The following is a 16,710-nucleotide window of genomic DNA, read 5'->3' on the forward strand; positions in this document are numbered from 1 at the left end:
CTTTCAGATCAAATATCAAATCCCCACGGCCCACGTTGCATTTGTATAACGGATCCACCGGCACGGCACGGGCGCCGCCATTTCTCTTCGCGGTCGGGGATCGTCGCGGATCATCGGGGATCGTCGCGGCGACCGCGGAGTATGGATCTCGGCGATCGGGAGCTGTCGTCGGGTCGGGAGCGCGGAGGGCGATCTTCCTTCCCCCTCGGGGGGCAGGGTAGAGGCTCGTGTATCCCTCCGCCGCGGTCGCCATGGCGACGACCGGAACGCGGAACTACTTGCGGAAGTTCGCCCGTTATAATTCCGGATCGCCGGTGGTGGCGGGCGACACGACTTTCCTGACGGCGCTCCTCAGGTCCCACGGCTGCGATTCCTCGCGCGGTCGACCGTGCCCCGGGACGCAGAGTCGCCGAGATCCGCGCGCGGGTGGTCACCTAGGAGTCCAGCCGAGTGATTCGCGTCCCCGTTGTCGCCCGTCGGCGCCGTGACCGCCTGCCGTCGTCGTCGATATCGGATCCTCTCGAAGCCGTCCGTCGTCCGCGGGGAGGACAACCCCGGGTCTCCCGATGTAAGTACGCGATGACAGCTTCGCGCGGCTCGCGAACCGGTCGCGCCCGACGGCGAGCCGTCCCTCGGGACGTGCGGCACGTCCGCGAGGGACTCTCCACGAAGGAACAAATGCTCCGTGCACCGCGCCGACGGTCCCGTTTCCGCGAACGTCAATCGATAACGGGGGCTGATTATTGACCCCTTGGAAATTGATTTTTCCCCGTTGTCTGCTCGTGACACGATCGAGCCGACCTGCGATGAGTTTTCACCGCGGCTGTCCGCTCGCGACAATTCGCGCTTTTGTTTCTATTTCGTTTTTTTTCTTGTCGCGATCGAGACCGGTGACGGACGATGCACCGTTCTCCATATGGATAGAAAAGGGGAAAAAGAGGAGACGGTGGAAAATTGTCACTATTCTTTGTGACAATGGAGTTTTCTTGACAAATAAAATACTAATGAGGTCATAAAGAGAAATATAGGAGTACGAGTCTTTAATTTAGATATTTAATCAAGACTGGATCACAGTTTATCTGACTTTTTATTCCTTTGTATATTATATCTAGTATAGTATAATATAATTAGTATAATATCTAGTATCTATCTAGTATAATATAATTTCAGAAGTTTTTTTTTAATTAATATCTTACATTATTTTGTAAAGCAAGATAGAAATTGTGCCATTATATTAATTATAAGTGTATCATTCAATATCTTTTACTTCATGCCCAAATATTTTTAATCAAGGTTTATGCTAAGAGCAAGTCAAGCTAAACTTTGAATTTTTATCAGAAAAGCCTGTACTTTGTTAGATTAATACCTTAGATTAGTTTGTATTAAAACGAGGCAAAGAAATTATGCTATTATGTTATAAGTAAATTATTCAGTGTCTTTTATTTCATGCCTAAACTTAGACTTTTTTATCAGAAAAGCCTATACTTTGTTAGATTAATACCTTAGATTAGTTTGTATTAAAACGAGGCATAGAAATTATGCTATTATGTTATAAGTAAATTATTCAGTGTCTTTTATTTCATGCCTAAACTTAGAATTTTTTATCAGAAAAGTCTATGCTTTGTCAGATTAATACTTTACATTAGTTCATATTAAAACGACATAGAAATGCTACTATGTTAATTATAAGTAAATTGTTCGGTATCTTTTACTTTATACCAAATACTTTTTATTAATCAAAATTTGTATTAAGAACGAGTCAAATTAAACTTGAAATTTTTATTGAGAAAGCCTATATTGTGCCAGATATTATGTGAAACCCTATAGTTTCATAAAGCATGTGCATTTGTAGGTTTAGCCGTGACCGAGATCAGAGCAGGGGCCGCCGTGGCGGTACTGTCAAGATAGGGACAAGTACTGGCAGAGGCGGCACTGATAATGGACGCGGTACCAGCAGATTTGGCACACTTAGTAGAGGAAGCGCCAATAATGTGCGAGGAGGATTAAAAGGAAAGCAACCGGGTGGCGGTCTAAGGAAAGTAAACTGGGACCTTCGTACTTTAGAACCATTACGCAAAGACTTTTATATAGAGCATCCCGCAGTTAGGAACAGGTATTAATTGCATTGGTAACTAATATTGAATATAATATGAGGTAAACGACAGAAATGTGCTCACGCAATTTAGATCTAGCGAAGAGGTGAATCAATTTCGAGAGAACGCAGAAATATCTGTGAAGGGTGAAAATGTTCCTAATCCCATACAATATTTCGAGGAGGGAAACTTCCCGCCTTATGTAATGGAGGGCATTCGTAGAGAAGGATATTCGCAACCTACTCCAATTCAAGCCCAAGGATGGCCTATTGCCCTTAGCGGCAGAGATCTTGTTGCAATCGCTCAAACTGGCTCTGGAAAGACACTTGGAGTGAGCAAAATTAAAAATATATTCAATATCATAAAAATATATGTAATATTTAACAAATGAGCATTTTAGAATGTTTTCTTACGTGTTTTACTCTTATTTGTTCAATTATTTATAGTAAATAGCTCTATTATACATATACTTTATATAAATTTAAATAAAGATGTATTGGATATACACAACATTTTAAAGATATATTTGTATTAGATTATTTTATTTTATTTTTCCAGTATATTTTACCTGCAATCGTCCATATCATACACCAACCGCGCATAAGCAGCGGGGATGGTCCAATTGTCTTGATCTTAGCTCCAACCAGAGAATTAGCTCAACAAATTCAAGAAGTGGCTAATAGTTTTGGAGAAACTGCAGCTGTAAGAAACACATGTATCTTCGGCGGGGCTCCAAAAGGACCACAAGCGCACGATTTGGAGAGGGGCATTGAAATATGCATTGCCACACCAGGTAGACTTATAGATTTCTTAGAAAGAGGAACTACAAACTTACGTAGGTATGTATAACTCTTTAAAATTTTAATGATAAATAAAAGTTATATCGGAGACACATAAATTTACAACCATCTAAATATTATTTTATTATTTTATTTCAGGTGTACGTATCTAGTACTTGATGAAGCCGATCGCATGCTAGATATGGGATTTGAACCCCAGATACGAAAAATAATTGAGCAGATACGCCCTGACAGGCAAGTGCTCATGTGGTCGGCGACGTGGCCTAAAGAAGTTCGTGCGCTCGCGGAGGACTTCTTGACAGATTATGTTCATCTCAATATCGGCTCTTTAACCCTGTCGGCCAATCATAACATCACTCAGATTATCGATGTTTGTCACGAGCACGAGAAAGACTCGAAGCTGTATAGATTGCTTCAAGAGATCGGCACTGAAAAGGAGAATAAGACCATCATATTTGTGGAAACTAAACGTAAAGTGGACGACATTACGAAAAATATTAGACGCGAAGGGTGGCAAGCTGTGAGTATTCACGGTGACAAGAATCAGCAGGAAAGGGACCATGTGTTACAAGAATTCCGCAGCGGAAGAGCGCCGATTATGGTCGCGACTGATGTAGCCGCTAGAGGCTTGGGTATGTAAAACTCTATTCGGCTATGCTTTAGTATTGGCGAGATACCGATAGAGTCACGGTTAAACTGGGTATTGGCAACACTTATTGGATTAGCCGGTGATGCGTTGTTAGAGTGAGGCCAGCCGACAGCTGTGTACGTAGCGGTGTGTGATGCATTGGAACTTTTTATCATATTTGTCTCTAATGTATATTGTAAAGCCATGTAAAATTGATAACGTTTTTTATATGATTTATGCCATTTTACATGTAATTTTTTGTTCCGCAATTACGTATGTTTTGAACATTTTTTAAAATCTTGTTGATTTGTTACTTCTTACAAGCTCATTTTTGTTTTTGTTGTAATCCCATTAATTCTTGTAAATAAATATGTATCTTTTTATGTAAACATTATGGAAACAGCAACGTTTTTGTTACCTCAATGTTTAATTTATGACTGTACTAACTATTGATACATGATTAGCTTCAATGTTGAAATGAAGAATTCTATTGATTTTGATAATAATGTATATAAGAGCAAGGTTCTGAAAATGCACACAAGCTACCACTAAGTCTGTCTGCTTTTCTTTTTCAGAGGCACAGAGTACCCTAACTCAACGCGGTGTACTGCCAGTATTGGGCAGACACAGTGATTATTTTATTTTTCTTTGCTTATATATTATAACAATTTCCAAACGGAAAGCTAGATTCATGTACGACTTAACTTTTGTTTTAATTTTCTCATTACGGAATAGCAAAATAGACTTTATGATCATTGATGCATTAATCGATGATCAATGCATTAAATGATACCAGATAATCACAATATATGTGCATTTACGTATTACTAAAAAATTAAATGGATATCTTTTAAGCAAGGTTTTATCATAAAGTGAAGTAATAATCATAAATATGTAAACGTAATTTCCAATCGCAATACCAAAACTCAAAAAGTGCAATTGCTAAACTTGTTATCCAGTGCCTCTAAGATTAACCGTAAGAAATTATTATACAGTGCCTATCAAAACTAATGCACTCAGGCTTAAACCCTAAATTGCTGCCTCTATCCCAAACCAGACACAACCGCTGTGTCTGTCTAATCTCTAGGCCGCCAGTATATTAAATATGAAAGCCCATAAGAAAGCAACCAGAATTGCCCCCCTTTAAAAGCAAACGGGGTCGTTCTCGCTGATTTCACATCGGAATTTCCAAACAAAAGGTGGGTGTCTAAATCTGTTATCTGGAAATTAATATCGATAATTTCTTGCCAAAACGTAGTAGTAGGTATATTATGTAATACGTATCTAATATGTATTTAAGTTATCTACTTGACATGCAGAAATACATTTTTCCTTTAGCCTTTTATTCAAATAAGTTGTCAATCAATATCTGATAATATCTATCCATATGCATGAGCACAAGCATTGATAAGCTTCTATGTCTATGCTCAAGTGCAGTAATAATATAAATATTGAGTGCTCGCAACTCGTCACGTTGCGTAAAAGAGTCACGATGCGGTCTCGCTTCGCATATACTTGACGCGAGACACTATCGTGTCTCTTGATTTAAATAAACGAGAAATATTTAGTTTTCGAATTCAAAAAGAATTATAAAATAATAATTTGTATATATAAATAGCAGATTTTAGAATGCATATATTTGTCAAGAAGAATATAATACCATTGTTCATTAATATTATCAATAATATCAATAGTAAAAAAATTTCAATAATATTTTTCATAACTACTACTTCACAGATGTCGATGATGTGAAATACGTGATAAATTTTGATTATCCATCTTCGTCGGAGGATTACATACACAGAATCGGTCGAACTGGGCGTAGGCGGCAGACCGGAACGGCGTATGCGTTTTTCACTAGTCACAATATGAAGCACGCCGGAGATTTGATAGAAGTTTTACGAGAGGCCGGACAGAATGTCAATCCGCGTCTTAGTGAAATGGCAGAGATGGCCAAGGCGGGAAACTTTAGCGGCAGAGGTATGTTTTCGCATAGTCGGTATTATACATCTACATTTTTATTCTAATGGCAAAAAAGTAAACTTTTTTTTTACCCTAACCCGGTTATACGCAAATGTGAAAGAATGGGGAAGAAAAAGTTCACTTTACTTTCGATTATAGCGATTATGATCCCTAGTTATTCGATCGATTATTTCATACATCATATATATATGTCATATTTATATTATAATAAGGTGGAAAACGTTTCGGCGGTTCTTCTGGTGGTAACGGCGCTGAAAGGGGTAATGGCCGAAGAAGTAATGATGGTAGAGGAAGAGGCGGCGGTTCGGCAAGAGGAAGAGGCCCTCCTCGTAGCGGGACTTCTTATCAGCCTTCTTCGAGCGTTTATTCGGGATCGGATTATAGTAATTATAATAATGTGAAACAGAATACTTCTTTGGGCCAGAACACGGCGTACGGATATAGCACGCAAAGAAGTTACGGGCAGGGAAGTATGCCTCAAAACTACGGAGGTGGCGATAATTACGGAAGTGGTTATTCCTACAGAAGCACAACTTATTAATTCCGTTTTTAATGAGTGATTGATAGCACGTAATAATTCGACGATGTAAAATGTGTCATGTTTAGTTATAGTAGGAGTCGACAGGATACAGACAAGAGCCTATACAGCCTATAATAAAAAAAGGACTTATATAGAAAATGAATAGTATAAGTAACGCGGCATAATAATGAAAATATCGGTGCGATAGTATATATTACATTCTACATCATACTATCAAGTGAATAATGATCGCGTCTAATGTTTGCAAGTCAACAATTATAAGTTTGTTGAATATATATGTAGCACATTTATTCGTTTGCATATATGTCGAATTTGCAGTGAGTAAAATTTCGAAGAAATTTCGATACAATTTTAGTTGCAGTTGCAACTCTAATTTTGCAAGTTATTCTCGCTTAAAACATGTTAGCGGGACAGATATTTAACGAGAGCAGAAAAAATGTAAATTCTTATGTAGTATTAGAGTGTAATCATTAATACGCTCAAGTATTGATTTTTTCTTTAAACGATTTTAAGCTCTATTTTATAATAGTTAAATATTTTATTTATAAATTTTATGAATCGTTACAGAATTTTACCGCAAGCAGTATATATTTTGTTGATTGTACATCAGTCTCGTTTATAACGTATTTATATTCGTTGATTAGCGGATAAATAACTTTTTGTTATAAAGAGCATAGTAAGAAAAAAAATTAGTAAGAAAGTGAGTTGGGAGGATATTTGCATCACATTTGTGCATGCAATATTTAGACTAAAGAGGATTATATAACAGCTTTAATTTTTTAAATTTGAATTGTTCAATTTGTCCTGCTATTATCATTTTCTTTTCACAAATAAACTCCTTGGACAATCTTGGAATTATATCTTCTTTTTAGATAAGAGACTATTAAAAATTGTTAGTCGCGTTTAATTTTTATATTTTAATAATATTAACAGTTCATCTTATTTTAGTTGTCTTTAGTTTAGATTTTTGAATAAAATATTTTAAATTGTAGGGAATTAAAGGAATGTGATAAAAATTCGTCAATGAAATGTGAAAAGTGCAATTGATAGGCTATACAAATGTTAATGTATCATTTGTTTTTTAATAAGACTAAAAGATTCGGCATATGTATTTTACCAAATAATTTAAGCGTCACACTGTTCAGTTGCAATTAATTAACTTTGCAAAAAGCTATGCATGTGTGTAGGCCTTATCATTTTGATTAGACAGACTTTGGCATAGATCAGTATCTATTTCTGCGTTATAAATTATAATATTCATATCTGTGATTCTTTGAGTGATCTGTGATTGCTGAAGTTTTTTTTTTTTTAAGAAAAAAAACTTGATATGTGTCGTTGTTTGTTGTGTGAGTTTATGTTACAGAATTAATAAAGCTAACTTTCTTGGAAACAACCGAGTTCTCCCCTGTGTTCTCAGCACGAGATACACATCTGTCTGGTGTGCACTAAAATTTACTAAACGTTTAAAAGAAAAAAAAGATAAGGGACATATCGTTTCTCTATTCAAACAAATCTGCACATATAATTTATTTGCATAAAGGAAAATAATAAAATGTAAAGATTGATTTAATTTTTTATACATTATATAACTATATTAATTTATTTAGATAGACATTAATTCTAGCTTTCGATTATCGAATCGCTAAAAACATACGGACAGTATGTGACATTACACAACATGACTAGCTGAAAAAAATCTTCATAAATTGACTTATTACTCCCAGGTATTCAAATTAAGAATTGTTTTCTTAAAAAAAATTTGATATAGTGATAATACATAAGGATGGATGTTGAACGCAGTTTCGAATTTGGCGCAACTCGAATCTGGGCGCTGTAGGGACGAACGTGGCGGCGCTGAAGCTGGCTTCGTGCCTAACTTTCACTTCCGGCGCGGAACGCTCGCGCATTCTTCCCAGGTTTCCTCGTCTCTCTGTCGTCGCGGGGACTAAAAAAAGCGTACGCCCTTGGTAAAATCGCTGAATTTTCTACTCGTATTACGATTTTTCCGCGGAAAAGGGTACGCGATTGTTGAGGATCGTGGCCGTAGGGCGCGATCGCGACTCGCGGAGGGACTACTTCTCGCCGAGGGCGCCATGACAGCGTGACGCCGACACGGCCAGACACCTCGTCCTCGTCCCTTTGGCTGGCTGCTCCGTTAGCGGCCGAACGTGTTCTCGTCACCCAGCCCGGATTGTTGGATTGTTCTCGACCCACATCGGCAATCGTCAAGGAAATCGCACGGAAAACAGCGACACATTCCCGCCCGCTGCAATGTAAGTTAGCGCGAGTGAACGCGAGGCGAATTTCGCCCGCGTTCTCGCACTTTTCTCGCTCGACGTTCCGCTACTTGTCCGATCGCGCTTGTACGCCATTTTGCGAACGGTAAAAGGCTCCTTTGTCGCGTTCGCGATGAATCATGAATCGCCAGAATTCGCGATACGGATTGCGAGATATCGCGAGACCGGATTTCGGGATTGAATAATGTACGCGACGGCCGAGTGGAATCGCGCGACTCGAAAAATATCCATCCTGGATATGCGGATTTCCTCGAGACTCGGGGACACGCGTCGCATCGAGGAAAAAAATTCGCGACATTTTCCCACGACATTTTCGCTCGCAACGCGTGGGAGAATCTTCGCGAGTTTCGTCCGAAATTTTATTAACAAAGAAATAGCGGAGATTGGTGGCAACATATAGCGATAGGAAGCTTCTAGATGCAATTAATTGGGATGATACGTAACTGTGGATCGTTAGGGAATCAGGAAGCATAAGCGAACTGAATTACATAAGCCTAACGTTTCGAGAAAGCCTTCCAATGCTGTATGAGGAAGAGAGAGTTTTCCTGGAGAAGAGAGAAAGACGAGTCTCTCTCTTCTCCAGATAATTGTAGGATTATATAGAATACTAGTAGAATACTTGTAGAATACTAAGACAATAGGATATGCCTTGGTATTTTATAGATCTGTTTTTTGTAGCTGCGCTATGTTATAATTTTTGCACTTAAAATGAGACAGATATATGTATAATTACAGAAGGAAAGAGGAAGGATAAAAGGTACAAGAATTCAGATACAAAAGAACAAATATTATTTGTCCTACAAGTTTCTCCTGCTCACCGATGAGCTGTCGGCTGTTTATAATAACATATTTTTTCCCCAACGTGTAATAATCTCAAGTTCAAATGTACAGCATATTGCAGCTAAAGTAGAATCATGTATACAAACATCTAAACACTTGCAAAAAAATATTACAGCGAGAAAGAAAATAATTCATGACCGTTTCCTAAAGTAATAGAGGTCTGTTCTTTTCAGCTGAACATCTGCACGGTTCATATTTTCTCTTTTCACATTGGAGAGAAAAAGAGAAAAGATGAACCGTGCAAGAAGTTCAGCTGAAAAGAACAGGCCTAAGATTTGATCTCTCTTTCTTCTTAATATAGTGGTGCCGAGGTTTAATGATGGTTTTTGCTTTGTTTGAAAAAGGGCATACGGTGAACGCGAACGTTCTGATAGACGAGGAGGAGGTGGTGGCGGCGGCGGAGCACGCGGAGGTCGATTCGGCGGACGTGACGGAGGCGGTGGGGGTGGCAGTAGATTCAGCAGCAGCGCAAACAGAGACAGTAGTTTCGGGAACAACAATTTTAAGAACCGGCAGCCCGGGGAGCGTCTACGTAAACCACGTTGGGACATGAGCACCCTGCAGTCCTTCAGAAAGGACTTCTACCAGCCGCACCCCAACGTAATGGCGCGGGGTATTCATGCCGTGGAGTCATACCGTTCCAACAAGGAGATCACCGTGAAGGGGGCTAACGTTCCAGGTCCCAATGTTTATTTCGAGGAAGGTGGCTTCCCGGACTACGTTCTCAACGAGATTCGTAGACAGGGATTCGGCGAGCCAACCGCGATTCAGGCACAGGGTTGGCCTATCGCGCTGTCCGGTCGGGATATGGTCGGTATAGCGCAGACAGGTTCGGGAAAGACCCTGGCGTACATTTTGCCGGCGATCGTTCACATAAATCATCAGCCCAGACTGAGTCGGAATGACGGACCGATCGCATTGATCTTGGCACCAACCCGAGAATTGGCGCAGCAAATTCAGCAAGTCGCGTCGGATTTTGGTATGTCGTCTCAGGTGCGAAACACGTGCATCTTCGGCGGTGCCCCGAAGGGACCACAAGCGCGCGACCTCGAACGTGGCGTAGAAATTTGCATTGCCACGCCGGGTCGTCTCATAGACTTCTTAGAGCGCGGCACGACAAATCTACGTAGATGTACATACCTAGTCCTCGACGAGGCCGATAGGATGCTCGATATGGGCTTCGAGCCTCAAATTAGGAAAATTGTAGAACAAATACGTCCCGATCGTCAGACTCTCATGTGGTCGGCCACGTGGCCGAAGGAAGTGCGTAATCTCGCGGAGGAGTTTCTAACGGACTACATACAGATCAACATAGGCTCCCTACAGTTGGCCGCCAATCACAATATTCTGCAAATTGTGGATGTATGCGAGGAATACGAGAAGGAAAGTAAACTTATGAAACTGTTGGAAGAAATCTCAAACGAACCGGAAAATAAGACTATAATATTTGTGGAAACTAAGAGGAAAGTCGATGATATAACAAGAGCTATTAATAGATACGGATGGCAAGCGATTGGTATTCACGGAGACAAAAGCCAACAAGAAAGAGATTATGTATTAAATCGTGAGTGCTATTGCTATGATCTTCTAAATACACGAGAAACAAATGTTAACGATCTTTTTATTTAAATATTTGAAATTCTATCTTATTTTCGGTCAATTTTATTCAAATAAGTAAAGCTGAAAAAATTCTAATTTCAAGTAATTATATAAATGAAAGATCTTGTAATATTTTAAATCTCTTAATATTTTATATCGTACAATGAATTTATACTTGTCAAAAGAAGAAAAGAAATTGAGCTAAATAACGTTCTATGTTTATTTGTTTCATCTTTAATAACATTATCTTTTGAAGTTGTGATGTTTGTAATACAAGAGATGTTGTTTTAGAGTTCCGGAATAGCAGGTCTGCCATCCTTGTGGCTACTGACGTGGCGGCGAGAGGTTTAGGTAAGAGTTTGCAGATACATAGGTATGATGTAAGGGTCAGGCTGCGATGGTTATTTCACATTTTTGTGAAAGTCGTGGTATTGTAATGTGGCAACGGATAACGGCATGTGCCAGACTGATTGACAACCTCCTTACCAGTGTGGCTGGAGATAATTTTAATTACTCTTAAGGAATTCCAGGAACGACTAGTTTAAATACCCTATTTGATTTTGCCATTGACATCCTTTCGTTTCATTAATTTTACGCTAATTCTTTCGTTTCGCCCACTAATTAAGCGAGAGTTTCGGTAGTGCGCGTTTTAGAGCGCACCTGAGCAATTAACATCGCCATTTGTCTTTTCAGCGGTACGATTAATGAATAAGTTTTAATCGTTTCGTTAACTTCTAAGCCTCAACTTCCTTTATTATAGGCTAGTGCATAAGTGGATTTTGACGTTCTTTTAATGTTTTCGCGCATTTTATATTCGAACAGTAACAATAATGTTAAATAAATCTTACGCGATATAATAGAGATAGCTACGATATAAAAAGAACGTCAAAATATTTCAGCTTTAAGAGTGAGGGAACCAGGTGAGCGATTAGCCAGGTTTATCTCTTCCGATTTTGTACTCTCAGATCGAAACAAGTCCTGTCAGTCTGGTATTAACGTGCTGTTCTATGTGTTTTCAGAGGCACATGCGACTCTGGAGTCTTAGAACTCTGCAACTAGCTTTGGAAAATGTAATTGAACGGGGCGTGACTGCTGGTCGCCGCCCCCTCGCAACAAGCTAACCAAACGCTGTGCCTCGGCCACCTTGCCACTCGAAAAACACTCTCACTCTGTACCTGCGACGGTCCAAAGTATGGAAATTGTTATGTTAGGGCGTTTTAGCATGAAGACGAAAAAGAAAAACAAAAAGGATAGATATTGCCGATTATTCGTTAGATTGAAATAACAAATTGCATCAAGTCGCGCTCTGCATTAATTGTGATATTGTCCTAAACAATTATCAATAACCACGTTTTATCTCGCAGATATTCAAGAACTCGGTACGAGAGAGAACGTGGGCAATTTTTATAACGTTTTTTTAAACTTATATAACATTTTATATTACTTTTGAATTTGAATTGTCAAAGATTTTGTAAGTTAGGGCGAACAATTATAGAATAACGATAGCGATTACTAATAATAATTATGGCTTCGAAGTAGGAAGGAGTCTTCACAATATTGTGGTGCGTGGTTCTTGATGCTAATTATTTGACGGGAAGTACATGTGGGGGTTGAGTGGAGAACGCAAGGTGCTGCTCACTTGGTGTTCCAACCTCTTCACCCGAAGCAATGTACAAGGACCAAATTTCGAAATAGGCAGCACACAGATCCATACTTTGGTGCGGGAGAGAAGGGTGTAATGTTGACTAAGAATAAAAATGTAGAGCTCGCTAATACGTGAAGCGAGAATTCGATGAGAAACCATCTGAGCTCTGATTCCTCTACATTTCCAAAAAATGTATTTACATTTCCAGCTTTAATCGCAAACAGGTAATTACATGCAGACTTGCTCTTTGTGGTCAACTTGAATGTTATATGCGAATTGCAAATGGAACTAAAGTAAAAAAAAAAAAAAAAAACTTGCACCTCGAAACAACACATGCTTCCTATTACATGAGGTAACTTTTATGTTTTTTGTCCGTCCTTTATATATCCAAGTGTACCGTTTTAAATTGTCAAGTATGTGACGGCACGTTGAAGAAGGGAGGAGTCGGCAGATGAATTATCATGATATTTTTTTTTACATTTTGTAATTGCAAATTCTTCAAGGTTTGGTACAGAACACTCGATAATGGTAATCTTCAGTGATAACGATTAGATTCTTTAATTCCATTAGCAAAGGCAGCGTCCTGGTAAAATGCTTGAATCTATTCGCTTTATAAGTTAATTGAACCACAAAGGAACAAGTATTTTCCGTGTGCCGCTATTATAACTTGCTGTATCTCACAGATGTCGAGGATGTCAAATTTGTGATAAACTTGGACTATCCGTCCAACTCTGAGGACTATGTGCACCGTATCGGACGTACTGGTCGCTCGCAGCGTACAGGAACTGCGTACGCCTTTTTCACGCCCGGCAATGCTCACAAGGCTGGTGACTTAATCCAAGTTCTGGAAGAGGCCAAGCAAGTTGTCAACCCGAAACTGTATGATTTATCCAGGAATCCTGGCGTTTATAAGAGTGAGTATTCATTCTTTTTTTTTTTACATTAGAATTTAAAGAAAATACGATTGTACCAGATCTATATTCTTCATATTCTTTACATCCAAGTTTATTGAAAAAATTCTGACTTTCCATCTTTGCATTGATTGATTATTAGGAGGACGATATGGCGGACGCAGCGGAGGTGGAGGTGGACGAGGTTCCGGAGGCCGTGGCGGTTCACGAGGTAGTCGTGGAGGACGTGATGCGGGAGATAGAGGAAGATTCGACCGCTCTTCCGGTACTGGCGCGAATGATCGCGGCAACAAATGGTCCGGAAGCAGTAGCGGTGGGTTCAAAGCATTTAAAAAATTGATTGTGTAATTTTATTTAATTGGTCTGCTTGTCTGAATGGAAAATGTTATTGCGATATTCTTAATCAGTAAAAATACGGATACAATCAAGTCTCTCCACATTCTTAGCCCTTCTATTCTTTCCACCTCCCTATTTCTTACGGCCCTTAGTTTTACACCGCTGTGACGATCGGTAGCATAGTTTGGTGGAAATTATTGTGTCTTGTAAACGCCTCGTGTACGCTTCACATAGGTGGCATGGGCGGGGCTAGCTATGGAAGCAGTAAATCATTCCCACAAAACAGCTTCGGGAGCGGAACTTCCGGCGGTGGCTCCAGTAGCTACAGCCAGAACAGTAGCGGGTATGGCGGAAGCAGCTACAGGCAACAGAACGGCTATTGACTTCGAACAAACGGTCAAATGTGCGTATTAGAACATAGCAAAGAAAAGAGAGCGGAAGAAGTAGAACTATCTAAATAAGAAAGAATTATGCCCGGGACATTTTCCCTGTGTCTACATGTCTTTCTCGTTTGTAACAGAATACTCCCATCTGCGTTCCAGAGGGAATAATAGCAGTCGACGATTGATATGAGCCGACGAGCCCACAGTTGCAGAAAATCGTTCCAAAAAAAAAATTATACACTCACATTCTCACGAGAGCATACGTCTCCTTTTTTTCTTTTCTAGTACACATCAATTCTTCATTAGCTCTAAGTAATATTATAATATTATCAATTGTGCAAGTCACATGTGTTACACTTAGGATAGCTCCTTAATATATTTAGGCGGTCAGTTATGTCGTATGATTGTCGCTGATATAGTATTAAATTCAATTGGCTTGCCGCTGTACATTCAATAAAATAGTGTAAGAATGACACGAAAAAAAAAAAAAAGCTGAAACGTGGCGTTACTCTTTGCTAAGTGGTTTTTCTCTAACGTTTCTTTAACGCAGTGTGCGTATTTATTTTTTACTTGTGCATATTTATTTTCACGATATCTGTATCGTTATACGTAGCGATATAAATTTTTATTTATTATTTGTATAATTGCAATTTATTTCCATTATAAACACGTTTTCAGAGATTGTGTAATGTGTTTTGTGTAAATTATTAATGTATAAACGTGTAATTATAGTCGGCATTCAATCAACGCGAGAATGTGACATATTTTGATAAGTTATGTTACGAATAAGATAGATGTCTGAATGCCGTCATCATAAACACGCGTATATACATGCTAATATTAGATTTACTATGAAATATCCTATCTAGAGAGGCTCGATAATTTCGTTATACCATTATCGATAACAATTAATCTTCATCGAGTGCCAAGGAAGACTGCTTCATTCATTGGTCAATCTGCTTATCGAGAATCATACGATCCGGTCCGGAATTTGCCCCTTTACTCAATAAAAACATTTACTTCACCGAGATTTATCGCATTGGAATAAAATATTTGTTATGTCTATGACTGTATCGCCTGCATTTCCACGATAATCGAGCTTTTCAGCTTATTTTCAATTGAATTATCCACATTGTCGGTACAGTGTATAGAGGAAAGTGCCCTATTATGAGATAGGATCCTAATATGAGATGGCGGGGTTTTTTCATGGTGGGATCAACAGATAGGGCCTATATAGGGTCTTTTAGCTTAACATATATCATATTTGGATCCTGTCTCATAATAGGGCACTTTCCTCTACATGCATTTATGGCGATGTTATAATAAGTTTATTGGGATGTGCAGAATGCCGCTATTTCTTTCTTGCGCAATAACATTTTAACATGGCAATATATAACAAAAGAATTATTTCATACAGAATTTAAGAAGAATAATAAGCTTATTTAGTATCATTTTCTATAATTACTATTTAGTATAATTTTATTTATTCATTTCTCCGCATATTTTTGCGACTATATAATGATTTTGCATTATATATCTTTGTGTCTGCTATATTATAATGATAGCGAACAATATATCTATTAGACTATAGTGATAGCAAAGGGGTAATAGGCCTGTTCTTTCTAGCTGAACTTCTTGCACGGTTCATCTTTTCTTTTTTTCTTTTCACGTTGGAGAGAAAAAGAGAAAAGATGAACTGTGCAAGAAATTCAGCTAAATAGAACAGACCTAATGACATGACATAATTTTTTAATCACAAGATATTATGAAATTATGATTAAGCACTAATCGTGTAAACTGTAAACTATGTCTTCCTTTATTAAAACAAAGAAGTTTCGTATATTGTATATCATAATTAGTGTATGTATACTTTATACATATATAAACCAGGAAGAGATGAAGCACTGATTAATATTTACAGTCGCAATTGTGCAATTAAATTGTTTAGCATATATGCGCATCTAGCGTGACTGAAAAATCATATGTCAGATCACGTTCGCTATCTCTGACAATGAGTCTAAAAGATATATTTAAACATGCAGGTTTGTTTTCCGAACTAATGGCAAACGAAATGACGCAAGTTCTGAATTAGATGAGTTAGCAGTTAATACACCATCTTATTCATGGAATAAGATCAAAACGTTTAACCAGACAGATCAATCGCCGTGCATTTAATTTGCTAAAATAATCGGATTATGAAAGAATACATTCCGTAATCGCTTGATGCTTTCGAATTGAATTAAATTGCCATTTCGTTTTATTATTATTAAGAACTACAATATAACTGGCTTGTTTTACGCATAAAAATATATGTATATAAAAAGAACAATTTTTATAAGTATATGAACATTATTCTTGCTATATCATGATAATGTAGTAATTCTAGGTAAATTCATCGCATTTTCATCAAATATTCGGCAATCGTGCAATCTGCGAGCAGCTATATCAACAAAATTTCTTTTTCAAAGTATCGAAGCCATTTATTTCGCCGCACCTTTATCTTTTGCCCCTAGCAAAGAATTGGTCATTTAGAAATTTAAATCAATAAGCCGTGACGGGGGAGAGGAGGCGGGGGGATTGAAACCGACATGGCCATGGATAGGCGTCGAAACCAGTCGCAATTATAAGTAAGTAACATCTTTTACGAAATCGAT

General features: G+C 38.6%; 2 protein-coding genes across 3 annotated transcripts; both read left to right on the forward strand.

Moving 5' to 3' along the window:
• The first annotated feature begins 161 nt into the window (after positions 1-161).
• On the forward strand, positions 162-6,765 carry LOC139814666 (uncharacterized). Of its 2 annotated transcripts, none has more exons than XR_011732514.1 (7): positions 162-568; positions 1,853-2,113; positions 2,187-2,424; positions 2,652-2,932; positions 3,032-3,525; positions 4,097-4,720; positions 5,259-5,397. XR_011732514.1 is itself a non-coding variant. In XM_071781098.1 (7 exons), coding segments are annotated over exons 1-7 (1,848 nt in total). In that variant the 5' UTR covers positions 162-566; the 3' UTR covers positions 6,046-6,765. The 2 variants fall into 2 exon arrangements, 1 of the variants encoding a protein (XP_071637199.1); XM_071781098.1 differs by lacking the exon at positions 4,097-4,720 and adding an exon at positions 5,717-6,765 and having other exon boundaries at positions 5,259-5,501.
• A 1,390-nt stretch (positions 6,766-8,155) lies between these two features.
• Positions 8,156-14,738, forward strand: LOC139814667 (uncharacterized). The gene is made up of 7 exons (XM_071781099.1): positions 8,156-8,318; positions 9,527-10,746; positions 11,073-11,132; positions 13,110-13,340; positions 13,480-13,650; positions 13,908-14,076; positions 14,194-14,738. Coding segments are annotated over exons 1-6 (1,833 nt in total). The 5' UTR covers positions 8,156-8,316; the 3' UTR covers positions 14,057-14,076; positions 14,194-14,738.
• Positions 14,739-16,710: the final 1,972 nt, after the last annotated feature.

This window comes from Temnothorax longispinosus, chromosome 6 (genome assembly GCF_030848805.1).
Source record: "Temnothorax longispinosus isolate EJ_2023e chromosome 6, Tlon_JGU_v1, whole genome shotgun sequence".
NCBI classification, from domain to species: Eukaryota; Metazoa; Arthropoda; class Insecta; order Hymenoptera; family Formicidae; genus Temnothorax; species Temnothorax longispinosus.